At 39.9% G+C, this 17,084-nt stretch overlaps 2 protein-coding genes across 6 annotated transcripts; one reads left to right on the top strand and one right to left on the bottom strand.

Moving 5' to 3' along the window:
- The first annotated feature begins 25 nt into the window (after positions 1 to 25).
- Positions 26 to 8,231, top strand: rprd1b (regulation of nuclear pre-mRNA domain containing 1B). 4 transcript variants are annotated; one of them, XM_053482373.1, is made up of 8 exons: positions 26 to 322; positions 1,916 to 2,197; positions 2,382 to 2,511; positions 2,608 to 2,741; positions 3,950 to 4,071; positions 4,269 to 4,395; positions 4,812 to 4,990; positions 5,477 to 8,231. In XM_053482373.1, exons 2-8 carry the CDS (start codon positions 2,047 to 2,049, stop codon positions 5,624 to 5,626), a joined length of 993 nt encoding a protein of 330 aa, XP_053338348.1. In that variant the 5' UTR covers positions 26 to 322; positions 1,916 to 2,046; the 3' UTR covers positions 5,627 to 8,231. The 4 variants fall into 4 exon arrangements, with proteins under 4 accessions (XP_053338348.1, XP_053338346.1, XP_053338349.1 ...); XM_053482371.1 differs by having other exon boundaries at positions 2,608 to 2,747; XM_053482374.1 differs by having other exon boundaries at positions 28 to 322; positions 4,815 to 4,990.
- Positions 8,232 to 8,328: 97 nt separating this feature from the next.
- Positions 8,329 to 16,081, bottom strand: tgm2a (transglutaminase 2, C polypeptide A). 2 transcript variants are annotated; one of them, XM_053482370.1, is made up of 13 exons: positions 16,023 to 16,081; positions 13,671 to 13,850; positions 13,220 to 13,447; positions 12,968 to 13,086; positions 11,919 to 12,047; positions 11,597 to 11,774; positions 11,357 to 11,486; positions 11,044 to 11,147; positions 10,192 to 10,431; positions 9,804 to 10,079; positions 9,443 to 9,603; positions 9,153 to 9,289; positions 8,329 to 8,858 (listed from the first exon to the last, which is right to left on the bottom strand). In XM_053482370.1, exons 1-13 carry the CDS (start codon positions 16,030 to 16,032, stop codon positions 8,711 to 8,713), a joined length of 2,040 nt encoding a protein of 679 aa, XP_053338345.1. In that variant the 5' UTR covers positions 16,033 to 16,081; the 3' UTR covers positions 8,329 to 8,710. The 2 variants fall into 2 exon arrangements, with proteins under 2 accessions (XP_053338345.1, XP_053338344.1); XM_053482369.1 differs by lacking the exon at positions 16,023 to 16,081 and having other exon boundaries at positions 13,671 to 14,401.
- Between the last annotated feature and the right edge of the window lie 1,003 nt (positions 16,082 to 17,084).

The raw sequence follows: 17,084 nt of genomic DNA, 5'->3' as shown, positions 1-17,084 counted from the left end.
TTGACGTCATCGAGACGCGACGCACAGTGCGTGTGTGTTTGTTTACCCAGGCAGTAAGCGTTTGCGACTTAAAATGCGGCTTCTTGCTTAATACGAAACAAATTATACGGCACGTAAGATATTTTGCAAAACGATACACTAGTCTGAGACAACCTTTACAGCTTTAAAAGTGCATTCAGCAAACTTAAGAGTGTTTTATTTGATTTTCTTTTGAACGTGAAGTGGATAAACTCCTGTTCGGCCATCTTTGCTAACTTAGTTAGCTCTCCGTGCTAGCAGGAAGGGGGTAAAAAACTCTTCTGGACTTCATTCAAAATAAAAGGTTAGTTGCTGTCAAAGAATACATAACTATATGGCATGTTTTGGATGTTTTGTGCATGGTGTGTGTGTGTGTGTTTGTTTTTTTAACAGCCAGGAAGGTGAATGTCAAAATGTGTCTCATGCTTCATCTTGGGCTCAATCCCAAATTACTTGAGCAGATGAGAGCACTAGGTAGGGTGTAGAAAGTTCTAGCTCTAATCCCGTGTAAAGTCCTCTAATACAGAGTTTAGGATTGGGACAAGTGATAAGGATAATCATTAAGCACATTTGCAACACTTTATCTGTATAAATCAAAGAAAGGTTTTGTCTGTACATTGGTCAGAACTTTCAATGTTTTTTTATTTTTTACATTTCATACATTGGAGGACTTGTCTCAGAAAAGAAATTCTGTCCATCTGTCTCCAAGTCCCTCCAGATTTTGTAACAGCATTGCACGGAACTGGCTGGACAGAATTTAATGAATCTTTTGCAGTACTGTACTTGGGTATTTGCCTGAAGTTAAACCGGCACCATCACCAGAGCCGATCAACGCGGTTGTGTAGACAACGTATGCAGAAGACACACACACACACAACAGTGTGTCGCAGCATGACTTACCCCAAAAAGAATGCACTAAGAAAACTGAACCTTGTGCCATACTGTACATTTAATCAAGTTAGAGTAGAAGTGAAGTTATAAGCAGCGTACTGCGCATGCGTCCTAAACTGTGGACGCGTCTTAAACCGCTGGACAGAATGTAATTAAACTTTTGCAGTACTTAGATATCTGGCTGAAGTTTAACCTGCACCATAAGTGAAATCTAAATGTTGAGTAAAAGCGATGTTATGAACAGTTATGTGTTGGATTTAATAATCTACTTTGAAATAAGCTACAAATGCGCTACTTGCTCAATGTAAACAAACACTTGCACCAATAGATATTAATTAGAAAAGATAAACTGAATATTTTTACTGGGATTAGTTCATATTTTCACTTTGGCTGAAACAACAGCGCTATAAGTGAATTTTAACATGCTGGTGTCATTTGAAGACAAAACTTAATCTTTATCTGATCTACTTTGTCTATTTCTCATCTGTGATTCACTCTCCGATTACCGAACGGGGAGTGTATTTGTCTGACCGCCAAAGAAGTACAACTTAGTGTAAACAAGGTTTAAACATAAACTTTTCTCTATCTTATTTTTCCTATTGATTGTAATAATATGAAGTGACAGTAGGTTCAGTAGAAATCTTGCCATGAACCAGGTACATTTTGTACAGTTACCTAATATGTAGCCACTAATCCAGTGTAAAACAATCCCATATAATGCCACATAATTTTTTTGTTTGTTTCAGACTTTAACCTGAAATAATATTATTATTATTATTATCACAGATTACATTAAGATGATCAGATTATTAACCTTTTAACTATTTTTACAAACTCTTTTCCCATCCACAAAAAAGTAGAACTTTAGGTAGTCTGGAAATATTTAACATCCTAAACCTGTCTGTAATTTTTTGATTGATTATTCTGCATCACTTCAACATGTGTGTTTTTTTATTTATTTATTTATTTTTACTTTGACTAAACCTTGCTTGTGTCTCCCCATCAGATCTTTAAGCAGAGCCGAAGGAGCGTTCGTTTTTCCCCGATACGATATGTATTAACGCTGTCACTAAGAGGTCAGACCCAGAGAAATCCTCCGGTCGGATTTGGTTCTCCGGTTCAGCGTATCACGTCATCATGTCGTCGTTTTCTGAGTCTGCGTTGGAGAAGAAGCTGTCCGAGCTGAGTAATTCGCAGCAAAGCGTTCAGACCTTGTCGCTCTGGATCATCCACCACCGCAAGCATTCGAGCGCCATCGTCCGTGTGTGGCATAAAGAGCTAAAAAAAGGTAAGCTACAATATAGTGTAAGAATTATTATGTTAAATGCCTTTCTTACAGTTCTGATCTTAATCCAGCAAAGATAACATATACTTACAAATAAGATGTTTTCATATAAATAAGACTAAAAGTTTCAATGTGTAATAAGACACAAACTGTGATTTGAGAATTCTGTCTTTCGCGTGTTTCTCAGCCAAAAGCAGCCGCAAGCTGACCTTCCTTTACCTCGCCAATGACGTCATTCAGAACAGCAAGAAGAAAGGGCCCGAGTTCACGCGGGATTTTGAAGGCGTCCTCGTCGATGCCTGCTCGCACGTAGCGAGGTTAGTGTGTCCTGGTGCTCCGTGGGAAGGGAAGTCAAAATCCACCGTTTAAAGCCTCATACTCAATAGTGTGTGTGTGTGTGTGTGTGTGTGTAGAGAAACTGATGAGAGCTGCAGAAAGCACATGGAGAGGCTGTTAAACATCTGGCAGGAGCGCAGTCTCTACCGTTCTGATTTCATCCAGCAGCTCAAACTCGCCATCGAGGACTCGAACAGCCCCAGACACAAAAGTGCGGGTTGGTCCTCACACACACACACTCACGGTGTACACACTCTCAGGTGTTTTCATCAATGATACATATTTAGATTAGCCTTTTTAATTATCTGCATATATGTTAAATGAATAAGGGAGGAATTTAAAAGCCTTAAACAGTGATTGATGCAAACTCTGATCAGCACAGGACATCAGAAGCATATGCCTAGAGAGGCCACGCCCACTTCACTAGGACTGACAGATACATAGATCACACCTACTTTCACGGGACAAACATAGGCCATGCATACTTTCACCAGGACTGACCTACATAGGCCACACCTATTTTTACTAGGACTTAGATGCATAGGACACACCCACTTTCACTAGGAATGATATTGACCGCGCCTTCATTCATTAGGACCTAAAGATACAAAGGCCACGCCCTCTTTTACTAGGTCTGACAGATACATAGGACACACCCATATTAACTAGGAATGACAGATACATAGGTCACACCCACTTTTACTAGATCTGACAGATACATAGGACACGCCCACTTTCACTAGGTCTGACAGATACATAGGCCATGCCTACTTTCACTAGATCTGACAGTTGCACAGGACACGCCTACTTTCACTAGGTCTGACAGATACATAGGACACGCCCACTTTCACTAGGTCTGACAGATACATAGGGCACGCCCACTTTCACTAGGTCTGACAGATAAATAGGACACGCCCACGTTTACTAGGTCAGACAGTTACACAGGACACGCCCACTTTCACTAGGTCTGACAGATATATAGGACACGCCCACTTTCACTAAATCTGACACTTACACAGGACACGCCCACTTTCACTGGGTCTGACAGATACATAGGACACGCCCACATTCACTAGGAATGACAGATACATAGTCCACGCCTACTCTTTCTAGATCTGACACTTACATATGACACGCCCACTTTCACTAGGTCTGACAGATATATAGGACACGCCCACTTTCACTAGGTCTGACAGTTACATAGGACACGCCCACTTTCACTAGGTCTGACAGATACATGGGACACGCCCACTTTCACTAGGAATGACATAGAGTACTCCTACTTTCAAAAGAACATACAGATGCAACGGCCACGCCCACTTTCGCTATGACTGACAGATACATAGGTCACGCCTCCTGTCACCAGTACATTTGTGACCATCGTTAATAATGCTTTATGTTATGTTGTTTTTGTAACAGAAGAGAAGAAGGGCGTAAAAAGAACAATCCAGAAGGTTCAGGAAGAGGAAGAGGAGGAGGATGACGATGATTACAGAGCTCACTATTCTCCCCATGAGGCAGACACCAACGGCCCACAGCTGGTACAAACATGTGTTTTAGACCAAACGCACATCGCTTTTCCACTTTTTACAAACGCAATCAACGTATTTAACATTAAATCACCTCAAAACTTAATAACATTAATAACAGATGGGCTACAATTCATATTATTTCAGATTGTGTACAATGCTGAAGTGAGAAAACTGAACTGAACTGTTTTCCATGTTTCTGTGGACAGACGGAGGAGCTGGTTAAAGCCCTGCAGGACCTGGAGAACGCCGCGTCCGGAGACGCCACCGTGCGGCAGAAGATCGCCTCTCTGCCTCAGGAAGTGCAGGACGTTTCTCTGCTGGAGAAGATCACAGGTCAGTTTTATGTTAATTTAATGCTATTTATTTTTATTAATATATTTTTTAATATTCATCCTAATTTTTATTTATTTTAATGTTTACTTTATATTAAAATATAAGAATGTAGAAATAAGTTATGTCTTTTTCCCCTAAAGCACCCCCCCCCCATATTTATTATGAACCTACATAAATATTATATCTCATTCCACTTTCTGTTGTTTAATCTCCATGGAACAGCGTTTTAAAAATTCCTTTCTTTATTTATTTGCTGCTCTGAAGTCTCTGCTCATTGTTAAAATGACTAAATGCTAAAATCAGGTGTTCATTAATGTATTAGCAGTATATAGCTAATAAGCATGACTACGTTGTATTGAATATCATGTTTTATTTATTTAGTTTTAAATACTTTTTTATTTATTTATTTTGAAAAGCAGATAAAGAGGCAGCCGATAAGCTTTCCAAGACGGTGGACGAAGCGTGTCTGCTGCTGGCCGAGTATAACGGGAGACTGGCGGCCGAGCTGGAGGACCGCAGACAGCTGGCGCGCATGCTCACCGAGTACATCAACAGCCAGAAGGAGGCGCTGAGCGAGAGAGAGAAGAAACTCGAGGTAGAGCTCGTTCTCACACCGCTGCGGTTTATAAAACGCACAGATTTAGACACGGGTTAAAAATCGAGGCCACGCCCAACAGATTCACACTTTATTGGGATCTTTTCACCTTTACCTAACGATACTTTTTTACTCTTAAATAGAAAAAATTTATTTCTCACAGCAATCATTTCTTTAAGTGTTGAGGTTCAGTTGATATTGTGCTGATCTAACATGTAGAACGCTATAAGGAGGGCATGCTGCTGTAGGAAACAAATCCCAACATACGTATTTGATTCCTTTGCATTTCCTTTTCAAAAAAAAAATCCTTAAACATTACAGATTTTCTCTTGTTAAAAATGTTCTGTTTTTCATTTTTTCATTCATTCAATAGCATTACTTCCTGTTATCACTCATCACTGTGACTTGTTACCGTGGAAACAATTGAAACAATAAATTACCACCAGAATCCAGGATTCGATCAAATAACTTTCTCGGTTGTTGCAGGAGTACAAGCAGAAGCTGGCTCGGGTTACTCAGGTGCGCAAAGAGCTGAAGTCTCACATCCAGAGTCTACCTGACCTCTCGCTGCTGCCCAACGTCACCGGAGGACTCGCACCGCTGCCCTCGGCCGGAGACCTGTTCTCCACCGACTGATCACTTCTCCTCTCTTCATCCCTCCATCCTCCGTCTGGACTCTGATTCCACCGTCACCAGCCGTTCAGCTGATTATCGGGCCGAGTCCTCGTCGGCCTCCGCGTTCAGTTTTTAGAAGAAAATGGATTTCCTGCTGAGTTACCCGTCAACACCCGAGAACATGAACTTGACTCTGCTGTCTTATCATTATTAGAGTTTGTTTTGTTTTACTGCTTTAGGGCGTGATTTAGTTTAGTTTTTTTTTTTTTTCGCATATTGATAATCCCATGAGGTGTTGGTAAGGCTAGGTAGCAGAATAAAACGGAATAAATAGAAAAAAATAGCTCACCCTCACATACCCTCATCATTAGCACAGATAGGACTGGGCGATTATTTTGCGAGCGTGTCGTCATCACAATCTTAAATCTTGTAACATGTGTTTAAAATATTTCTTTTAAAAAAATCCCTTTCAACAGTTTTCCTCAAACCATGACAGAGTGACTTTCTGTAATTTGTAAAACATAAACGTTATGAAGGCGGTCATCTTGAATCGTACACCGTGTGTTATAGTTTAAAAATTTACTTTCTTTACTTTATAGTGACACTCCGTTAAAGTAAAAGCAATACTCTGTCAAAAGATTTTACATCAAACGGAGCTGGGAGAAGTAATGCGAGTTGGCCTCGCCCAAAACGACTCTTATATCTTATCTTCCTTTAATCGTGGACAGTCCTCAGACACAGTGTGACCTACTGTAAGCTGTGAACATTTGGCCGAATGTTGTAATACTTAATAATCGGCTCTACTTCCAGGAGTTTAAACACTCAAGAGATTGTATGTAGATGCTGATAAACGGTATGTCATTATGTTACGTTTATTTTGAGTGACAGATCTCCATTACTAACCAACTACAATTTTTTTTTTCTTGGTGGAGTGACTAAAAGTAACAGAAGTGTTTCTCAACCCAACAAAAACTTTTATTTTGTAAAAATATACAGCAGAACCTCAGGTTATGAAATTAATTAATTATTAAATAAATTAAAAGATTAAGGAGTTCTTAAGGTGAAAATCTATATTGCGATACAAATTTTCCCATAAGAAACAATGTAAATGTAAAAAAAAAAAAACACCCTGTGTAAAAAAATCACATAGCTTTTGAACGTTGGTATTATGGGCCGATTCTTTCCAAACGGCTTTTGCTGACTGTAGAAAATGTGCAAAATTTTTGAGCGGCTCCCTGGCGTACGCGCAACTTAGCCACTGTTGTTCGTATGCCTAAAATACTTTGTGTGTTGATGCAAATTTCTTGCAAAATTTCAATACTTAATGTGAAATTCATAAGGGAGATTAAGAATTTGTTAGTTTGAAATTTTCAATAACAAATTAAATTCGTATGCCGAGGTTCCACTGTAGTACCTTTTTTATTTTTTTATTTTTAAAGTTATGACTTGACTCTCTAAAGTATGATGAATTGAATTGAAATCTCGAGGAGATGGAGCGATGATTTAGTTCAACACTGAACATACTACACATTTGATTTAAAAAAAAAAAAAATATTTTTTTGGGGTGCATATTTATTAGAAAATATTTTAGGACACATTTAAAGTTACTTTTTTAGATACATACACCTTCAAATGACACCAAATGTCACGCCTGATTGACTCCCACCACCTGACGAAAGTTCTATCTAACCCCCCCCCTCCCTTTTTTCTTCCTGCCTCGCTCATTCGCCCAGTCCTCGTATGTGCTACAGACTCGCCGTGGTTGTGAACAAGTCTATCTGCTGTATGCAATTTTTCTCTCTTTCCAAAAGCATTTCATAGTAGGTTGCTGAAAAAAAAAAAGTCAGTGGCTAATCAAAAAAGCAGTTTTTTTTTTCTTTCCAGAATTTGAGCTAATAATTCATGACATGTTGGAGAGAACATTAACAGCAGGTCTTAACTAAAGAAACTGTCTCCTTTGCTTCTTCTTCTTTGTTTTCTTTAGAATTGTGCACTGATTAGATGAACAACTCCTTAATATTCATTATTTGTAAAAGCTGAAGTCAGCACATCCTCCTTTTCATGCAGCTTTTAAATGATTATTTTAATTATTTAGGGAAAATGCTATCCAAACCTTCCTGGCCATATGTAAAAAAAGTAATTGCCCCCTAAACCCAATAACTGCGCTTGCAATGACTGCCAATGAGTCTTTCACATCGCTGTGGTAAAGAAACAATGGAGGGTTTCGAGCTTAAGGTCATGCCACAGCACCTCAGGATAGGGATCGTCCATATTTGCAGCACTCTTAGAGTATGTTATGGTCATTGGACTGTAAGTAAATGACTCTAATCTGTGTTTAAAAGTGGTTAGCACTGTGGGTTCACTGTCAAGGGTTCGATTCCCGCCGTGGGTCTGTGTGTGCTTGGTGTTTGCATGTTTTTCTCATGCTTCGTGGGTTTTCTCTGGGTACCCCGGTTTCCTTCCACAGTACAAAGACATGCAGGGTTTCCAAATTGCCCACAATGAGTGAGTGAGTGAGAGTGTTTAAAAGTTAAATAAAATAGTGATTGAGAAAAGGAGTGCATAAGTGATTGGCTAGTTAGGCATTATTTTATATGTATAAAATAAAATCTTTTATTTACATTTATGGCATTTGGCAGGCGCATTTATCCAGAGCGACATTTATCTCATTTTACATTTGAGCAGTTCAGGGTTAAGGGCCTTGCTCAGGGGCCGAACAGTGGCAGCTTGATGATGTTGGGGTTTGAACCCGGGATCTTCTAGTCCGTAGGCCAACGTCATAACCACCAAGCTGCCACTAAAGGCTTATGTAGTGTTGTTGTAGAAAAAAAATAAATAAAAAGATGTCAACATTTTATTAAATTCTTAAACAGTTACATAAGAATAAAAAAAAACAATATTTATCTACTTATAGTTACATATAGTGTGTTTTTTTTTCTGTGCTTAGTTTTATTACAGCAGCTGTAAACACTCATTCCCTCACCATCTCCCTTTATTCTTTCTTTAAGTTTAATAGAACAAAAATGACAGCAGGTCATGTTATCGGTTCTGTTCCATCGCATTCCATCAACATGAATCAGTTCCGTTTGTGACCGACACAAGCATTCATTCTTCGATGTTGATGTTTGTGTATCCATAAACGTTGCTTAGTTTATCGGATGAGAAATCGATCACTAGTTTTCGTCTCCCTGAAGCCGTAGGTGTGAACACGAGTTCGGCAGTGGCGAGGTCACCAGGGCCTACTTTCCCAACACTGAGGGGTAAAACAGAGAGATACCCCTTTATAAAGAAAATCTGAAAAACTGACAACACTACAAAAAATAAATAAGCACTGAGAAAATGGTGGACTTTTTTAATTTCGCCAATTTACAAACCTACAGATTTCAATAATTACGTTTATAAATATAAAAATGAACTTTTTTCCATTTCAACTAATACTTTTAAAGCTTTAAAGTATTCTTCTAAAATAAAAATGAAAAAACCTAAGCTTGATCAACAATGAAGAATCTCCTAAAATGCAACAGCTGTTTGTCCTGTATTGACTCACTCTTTAGTGATGGCCGTGCCGTCTGTCAGGTTGGCTCCGTGTAAAGAGAAGACACAGTTTTCCAGCGACTCGGGCAGAGGATTCTGCATTGATACATCAACCAAAACAGGCTGGCCTACTTTAGGATCCTCAAGAACCTACAGAGGAATCAGCCACATGTTATACATTGACTGACAGTTTCATCTAACAAACTGCATACAGTACATACATTGTCACATAACGAGATACATCCTTGTCTGATTTAGAAAACGTCCTTTGGTTTTGTTCATTTAATAATCTGTTATCCGTACCAGAATGATAATAGATGGGGTATCCAACACTATGGTCTTTGTTGCTCTCTGGAGCTCCTTGGTCTCCAAGTCGATAAGCAGAGCAACCAATTTGATCATTCTGTCTTGAGTCATGACTTTTCCATACTCTGAATATTGTAGGTGAAGTGTTGCCTCGCTTCCTGAAATGCAAAATGAGAATCGACACAGTTGCTGAGAAAGCATCGGTGTTAAATATTTGCAGAACAGCATGAAAATACAGTTGAAAGGCAGCATTGTTGGTAACCGTTTGGAACTAAATTGGTTGGTAATGAAAGCTCAATCAGCTCAATTATCTTTCCTCTAGCCAGTTCCTAGAGAGAGATAAACGTAGCACTCTTACCCTCCATTGGGGCCAGGTTAGCCTCAGTGAGCTTCATCTGGCCGCATGTCCCCCCGAGTCTGCCATTATAGGTCACAACCTGGGCGTAAAACATCAGCCGGCAGATCTTCGGAGTGTCCGTGTTGTTTATGGCCCGCGCGTACACATCAAAGTCTGAACCCACCATCATATCAGGGCTCAGTTTGATCTTCGCATGCAGACCAGGCTCTTCCTCATTCTTAATTAGCCGGTTTACATGGTTGGCCTTCTCAAACACCTTCCTCTCCTCTATAGAACCTGGAAAGGATCTACGCTTAATATTTTCTCAAAGCTCTCAAAGTAGAGGTAGCCTGGAAGTCCTGGGATTCAAAAAATCACTTCTATGTGCTCTTCAGTATGTTCGTCTTACCTTCAGGGTATTTGTAAAGATGTGTGATGTCTTCCCTCTCGTCTGTGCCGACTGCCTTGGTGCTGATGCTCTGGCCCACATGAGTAGCTGATCCTCCTACTTTTACCACTTCATCACCCAGAACGATGTATTCCACCACATCTGCGTTCACCTCGGCGTAAACAAACGGAGCGTCATACTTTGCGCTCAGGTCCCCTTCCTTTACTGCTCTCACAGGGACTGGACCACAGCAGTAAACCCCTGATCGAAAAAAGAGACAAGGAACCAAAAACTCAACATGTTGCATTTAGATAAGGATGGAACACCATGAACTGATGTGAAGGCAGACTACTGTATACAGTATATACATGTTTTTCTAGGTTTAATCCTGACCTTAGGTTACTGTCTGTATGGAGTTTGTACCATATTCCCCAGTCTCTGCATGGGTTACCTGCATGGGGTCAGGGGTAGCTCAGTGGTTAAGGCATTGGACTGTGGTTCGGAAGATCCCAGGTTCAAACCCCACAACCAAGTTGCCACTGTTGGGCCCTTGAGCAAAGCCCTTAAACCTCAACTGCTCAGATGTGTAATGAGATAAAAAAAAAATGTAAGTCGCTCTGGATAAGAGCGTCTGCTAAATGCCTAAATGTAAATGTACCTCCAACTTATTAAGTTTCCTCTAATTAAATAAAAATTAAATTAGGTTGGTTTGCCACTTGTCCTGCAATGGATTGGAGCACTGTCCAGTGTGTGCTCTAGAATTCCTAAGATCCAGCACAGGATAAGTGGTATAATGATTGATTAATTGATTGATTCCATCCAGGGTGTATTCCTGCTTCAAGCCAAAGTGTTTTCAGAATGTTTCCACTCTACCATCACTTGTTTCCTGTGGTGTGGGATCACTGGCCTGCCAGCCCTCGTAGCCGAGCCTAAGGTCAGGACGAGTCATCCAACTCTCCAACCATACATGGAAGTTCCTTGTCAACATGGAATGTCCACATACATGGAATGTCCACATGAAACAGATAAAAGTCACTTGTAAATATAGTTATGAATGTGAACAGTTGAGACGTGCAAATCCGATCTGACCAAACAAATATCCGAATTTAAATATGTAGCTTGTAATGTGAACATAGCAAAGCTTTCTGTATTTTATCTTGAGCTTTAAAAAGCATCAAAATCTCACCATATGGAGTCATTACTAATATCCTCATCAATCTCGTTGTAATAACGTTCAATGACCAGGTTGCTGTTTGTGTCATGAGCTGATTCGTAGTTGGTGACCACTCGGCACGGGATGCCCAGCGCCCGGGACACTGCACAAAACAAGTCATTTTACTTTAAGGGATAATCAATGCCAAGTTTCAATGCTTGTTCCTAAAGCTGAAATACAGGTGGATTTACTGACTAAAGGTGATTTAATGACCTGTACACGCCACAGCAGCAAACACCCAGCACTGGCCATATTGCACTCCTGTGCAGTTCTGTTCATTCCACTTGTGCAAAATCGCACCACTGCCCTTCCATGCAGTAGGTCTGATTCCGTCTTCATAGTTTCCTGACCAGTTCCCCACCAGAACTCCATTATCATCGTTGTTGTTTATCTAATCCAGGCAAAGAGAAATTCTATATTTTAATGTATAAATCCACTATTAATCGTAAATTTTCCTGGATGATGGGCTCTCCTTACAATCATCGCAATATTCTCAATGATGAAACAACATTTCGAGTGGTTGGTTGATGCTCACCATGGCACTGATGACTCGGGCCACGTAGGCAGGCCTTCTCCTGTCTGAACAGTCCCGCGCTGGGTCTTCCAAATGCTTCGGGTTTTCATCCAAAACTCTCAGACAGATGTCCAAAATGCCAGGCTCAAACTGCACAATGATACCATGTTACATATTTCATAGGGCTGTCTATCAATCGCTGACCATTTGTCTTCATTTAACTCTGTTTTAACCACTTCTTCCCTTATCACTTCAACCTTCTGCATGTTCTCCCTCACCACATCCATAAACCTTCTCTTGGAACTTCCTCCTCTCTGACTGCCTGTCAGCTTCATCTCTAACATTCTTCTCCCAATATACCCCTCATGCTTCCTCTGCACACGTCCAAACCCTCTTAATCTGGCCTACTAACTTTGTCTTGACACTGTCCTACCTGCACTGTCCCACTAATATGCGCACTCTTAATCCTGTCCATTCTTGTCACTTTTAGAGCAGCATCTAAGCATGTTCTCTGACATGCTCTGTAATTCAGTAGTGCCTTCAGACATTTCCAATCGATGAATAATGTCTAATGAAGACATGATATACCTTGTTCACATGTTGAGCTTTGGCTAACATCACACTACTACTAGCTGGTCCTATTCACATCCCATATTCACCGATGTGCCACCAATACTCTATGGTAGAGAGCTTGTTTCCTTAAGCTTGTCCGTACATATGGACAACAAATTGAAGGAAAATCCAACATAGGCCTTATAGGTAAGGGTTGTGCCACCACAATCTATCAGAATAGCTTCAATGAACTTTCATCTGGAATTCAACTGGGAAGATGATCACCTAGTATATGTTATGATAATGGTGACGGAGATTTTGGACACTATGTCTCAACATGCAACTTTTTATAGTTGTTGCTCATGAACATTTAAGGTTTGGATTATGTGAATGGATCATTCAAATTTTTTCCTTTCTTTGTCTTGTAATGGTAGTGGTTGTTGGAAAATCTAAAACAATATATAGAAAACATTTCAATGCACATTTAAGTAAATGTACAAAATAAGGAGCCTTGGTACCTGTCCAAAGTTCCATGGAAGTGTACTGATGCGTTTGGCCTTTCCACGGTAGATCAGTCCATCCTGAGACAGAATGTACTCCTGTCTCTCAGCCTCACTCGCCAAGTACACAGAATCTCCTGTTAAAGCCGTAATAATGAAGTTACCCTGTTTTCCACGACCTTAATGTTGAGGCAGGCTAATAAACCGTTTGTATATAAAATGCAAGATGCTTTTATACATTTTTCCAATGAAGCAACTATGACATCTTACTCTTGCACCAGGGGTTAAAGAGCAACACAAACTGGCCCAAACTGACTTCCTTAACTTCCCTGCCAACAAACTCGAGGGCGAGTTGGTACACCCCGATTGGCGCATCAGGTGAAGAGCCAATAGTGAGTGATACGCTGCTCTCAGAAGCTAACTTTGTCGTCACACTCCAGCGGACTTTGGATACGAATTTCCCGGGACCAAATTTAACAGCAGCACCAGGGTCTGGACCTAGAAAAAACACAAAAGTGTAACATAGTTGTTTTTGCGTAAATATTACACTTTTAACTTTAACCGTAGTTCCATATTCCATGGATATACAAATGTGATATTGCTAAATCAGTATCTTTGAATGTTCAAGTATGATTACACACCAACTGTGAGCTGTTATAGAGACCGAGCATAATTTCCCTTTTGTTTAATGCTAACTAGCCAGTGTGAGTGTGTATGGTACCTGTACGGGAGATGAGGTTGATGCTGCGTCCGTGTTGAAAACGTGAGCCTGCTCGTAAGTGAAGTGTGATGGTAAAGGGTTGACCTCTCCTCACGATCAGTCTGTTTACCCCGTTCAGCTTGGTGTGGTGCTCGGTGTTGTTCACTGCACACTCCAAATCAACACGCTCTATCTCCAGCACTTTGAGGCGCCAAAGAAGATTGGAACATGCTAGCACTTGCATTCCAGCACACTCTCATACTATCATACGTCCAAACTACTGAGCCATTACTGCAAACTTCTCGTGAGTGTATCGTCACCATCATACTTGAATACAAGTGTACTTGCATAGTAGCATTCTTTTGCAAAATGTGTTAGCATAATCATACAAAACCTTATATAGCAATAGTGTCATAATATCTGTGCTAACTGCAACCAAACATACTAGCATACTTGAAACTTTTTCATACTAGCTATGTAACATACCTACATGCTACTTGAAAACATGCTTGTTATATGTGCAACTTGCATACTAGCATCCTTGAATGCTTGCAAGTTGCCTTTTTACATTAAACAACGAGTATATTAGCATACACGCATATTTACGCACTAGTAAACATGCACACCAGCATATTCGCATACTGTAGGTCAAGCATACTCATACTGTTTACTTATTTATTTACAATTTTTTGTTACTAAATCTTTGTCTAGTGTGCTTCCTATGCATCGACTGACTCTTGCATATTAGCCAGCTTGCATACCTTATTACCAGACCACTATATAAACTAGCAAAGGGAATGCTTGTAAGCAAGTCATTACGCAAACGTAAGTAGTAACATGATTAAAATGGTTCATTGTCACTATACTTAATTATATGCAATAATTTTACTTGGTCCAATGTTTTTATTCACTCATTCATCGTCTACACCACTTTACCCTGTATACAAGGTCGTGTGGGGCCTGGAGTCTATCCCAGGAGACTTAGGGCATGAGGCGGGGTGCACCCTGGATGGGGTTCTAATCCATCACAGGGCAAAGACACATACACACACACAAATTTTATTTTACACTGGCAATATGGGAATACCAAATAACATAATCTGCATGTCTTTAGATTGTGGGAGGAAACCGGAGTACCCGGAGGAAACCCACCAAGGAAAACCCAACATGCAAACTCCATGCACACAGACCTGAGGCCAGACTCAAACTCAGACCCTAGAGATGCACCGCCACAGTGCCTAACCACTATGCCACCTAATGTTTATTTATAACCTGGATGGATAGTGCTGAACTGTCAACTTCGTGGGAGAAATATCAAATCTATAATCTATTATCATTTAGGCATGTGGCAGATGCTCTGATCATAGAATTAATCTGATTATACATCTGAGCAGATAAGGGTTCAAGGCCTTGCTCAAGGGCCCAACTTGATGGTTGTGGGGTTTGAACCTGAGACCTTCCAGACCATAGTCCAATGCCTTAACCACTGAGATATCAGATATGACTTAGACACTTGAAGTTGCATGGTAAAAAATGGGCAGTGAAATAGTGAAAGTAAGAGCATTTCAATACACACGCAATGTGATAAGAACTCACAGGATTGGGACTAAACAGCTGTGTGTCCATAGGAAAAGCACTTGTTAGTGAGACTCATCAGATAAAAAAGGCTTCACTTTGATAAGGAGCATTAATATTGGTCATGTGACCTGATGAGTCCAGACTGATCCTATTTCAGAGCGATGGGCGTGAAGCGATGCTCCCATCATGCACTCTGGAGACAATGTTATGATCTGGGGTTGCTTCAGTCGCTCAGGTCTAGACTGAATCACCAGGTCATCACATCTATGTCGGTTTTCTTCCCTGATGGCACGGACATATTCCAGGACAAAGAGTGGTTCAGGGAGCACGATGAATCATTTGTTCGTTAATGTGGACACCAATAATATGTGCAATATTAGAGTGTAAAAGTGTGTGCGGGCTTTTATTATAGACACATAGAAGGCACACCTGAAAGCTGATTGGAGGCAAAGGTAAGCTGATTAGACAAGTGAAATCAGGTGTGTCTCGTGTCTGGTTGGACCACAAGACTGCAGCTACACCGGCATGTTATGGTTTCGAGTCTACTCTGTCCTACCATGTTTTAAAGTTAGTACAAAATAAAATATAATATTTGTATCTAACAAAAATCCATCCATACTGTTTATTTATTAGTCAAACAAGTAAATAGGTGTTGGCCTGCTTTCACCCAGAGCCACACACTGTACGCTATATTCTCTGGTTTTCATTGAAGACCTCGCTTTTTTCTAGCACAGCAATTAAAGCAGCTTGATTGAAAAACAAGAACAAAAAAAAAGCCCAAGCGTTTCACCTTACCTTGATCCATACTCTCGGTTTGAAAAGCTCAGCCTGTTTCGTTCCTGTTTGTGTACGAGTGTATACGTGTGTGTGTGTGTGTCAGCGACCGCTGGGGTCACAAGAGGGTTATTTATGGCATAGCTAATTTTACCATAGCTCACCACCTTTAAATATCTTTATTTATGGCAACTCATGCCAAGTGGAAGACTAACGGAAATACCTCAGACTCACAATTTACACCTGTTAGACTAGTGTAGAAGTAGTGCTGAGGTTTTCTTTCTGGTTTATTGCAAGCTTTCATTCAGTTTCTCTCTATCCCGCTCTCTCTAACACACACACACACACACACACACACACACACACATATATATATATATATATATATATATATATATATGCACATATTACACATGGTGGTGTTAGACATTCCTATAGCCTTACATGATTTAGGAATGTTCTTGGAAACAAACTGGGAATAACATCCTGAAACGAAACTAAATTGCAAGCTGAAATGGCGTCGAAACGAATTAAGCTACTGAAAACAAAGAATATACATGAATAGTCCAAAAAAATAATAATATGAATGAAGAAAAGTAGTCAATTACCCAATAACACTTTATTTATTTATTTATTTATTTATTTATTTTTTACAAAGAGACATTTTTAGAGCATTGTAAATAAATGTAAATAAATTCTGCCGCACATCTATTAACTTACACACATGCTATACAAGGCCACTATACATTTTGTTTTATATTCAACATATCCAAAAATATTCAAAATAGTTGCTGGTTGGTAAAATATCTTCTCCTACTGTATAAAGACTGTGTCTAAAAAAATTTATAAAACTCTTCCTCCAGTCAGTAATATAATTTTATGTTTTATTTTGTATTTTTTATGGTACACTACAGTACACACTAGTGTGTGTCAAGCCCTTTTTTCAGCATTTTTAAATACGACACTGGAATATGAAGTATGAATTTATTTAATGATTGCTGTTGGTGTGTGAAAGAGCCTTATTGACCCATATCTTGTGTTTGACCTCCAATAACCCCAGTCCACCCCCCCAAACCCAACCCA

This window comes from Clarias gariepinus, chromosome 22, assembly GCF_024256425.1.
Source record: "Clarias gariepinus isolate MV-2021 ecotype Netherlands chromosome 22, CGAR_prim_01v2, whole genome shotgun sequence".
Taxonomy (NCBI): Eukaryota; Metazoa; Chordata; class Actinopteri; order Siluriformes; family Clariidae; genus Clarias; species Clarias gariepinus.
This window is presented reverse-complemented; position numbering and strand designations above follow the sequence as displayed.

Excerpts from the sequence above, each read along its gene's own strand:
- tgm2a (XM_053482369.1), bottom strand. The coding sequence starts at position 13,893 with ATGCAAGTGCTAGCATGTTCCAATCTTCTTTGGCGCCTCAAAGTGCTG. Across the intron at positions 11,487-11,596 it reads TGCTGCTGTGGCGTGTACAG|TGTCCCGGGCGCTGGGCATC; the intron begins GTCATTAAATCA and ends TGTTTTGTGCAG. Across the intron at positions 11,148-11,356 it reads ATTAGTAATGACTCCATATG|GAACTTCCATGTATGGTTGG; the intron begins GTGAGATTTTGA and ends CATGTTGACAAG.
- rprd1b (XM_053482371.1), top strand. The coding sequence starts at position 2,047 with ATGTCGTCGTTTTCTGAGTCTGCGTTGGAGAAGAAGCTGTCCGAGCTG. Across the intron at positions 2,198-2,381 it reads GCATAAAGAGCTAAAAAAAG|CCAAAAGCAGCCGCAAGCTG; the intron begins GTAAGCTACAAT and ends CGTGTTTCTCAG. Across the intron at positions 4,991-5,476 it reads AGAGAGAGAAGAAACTCGAG|GAGTACAAGCAGAAGCTGGC; the intron begins GTAGAGCTCGTT and ends CGGTTGTTGCAG.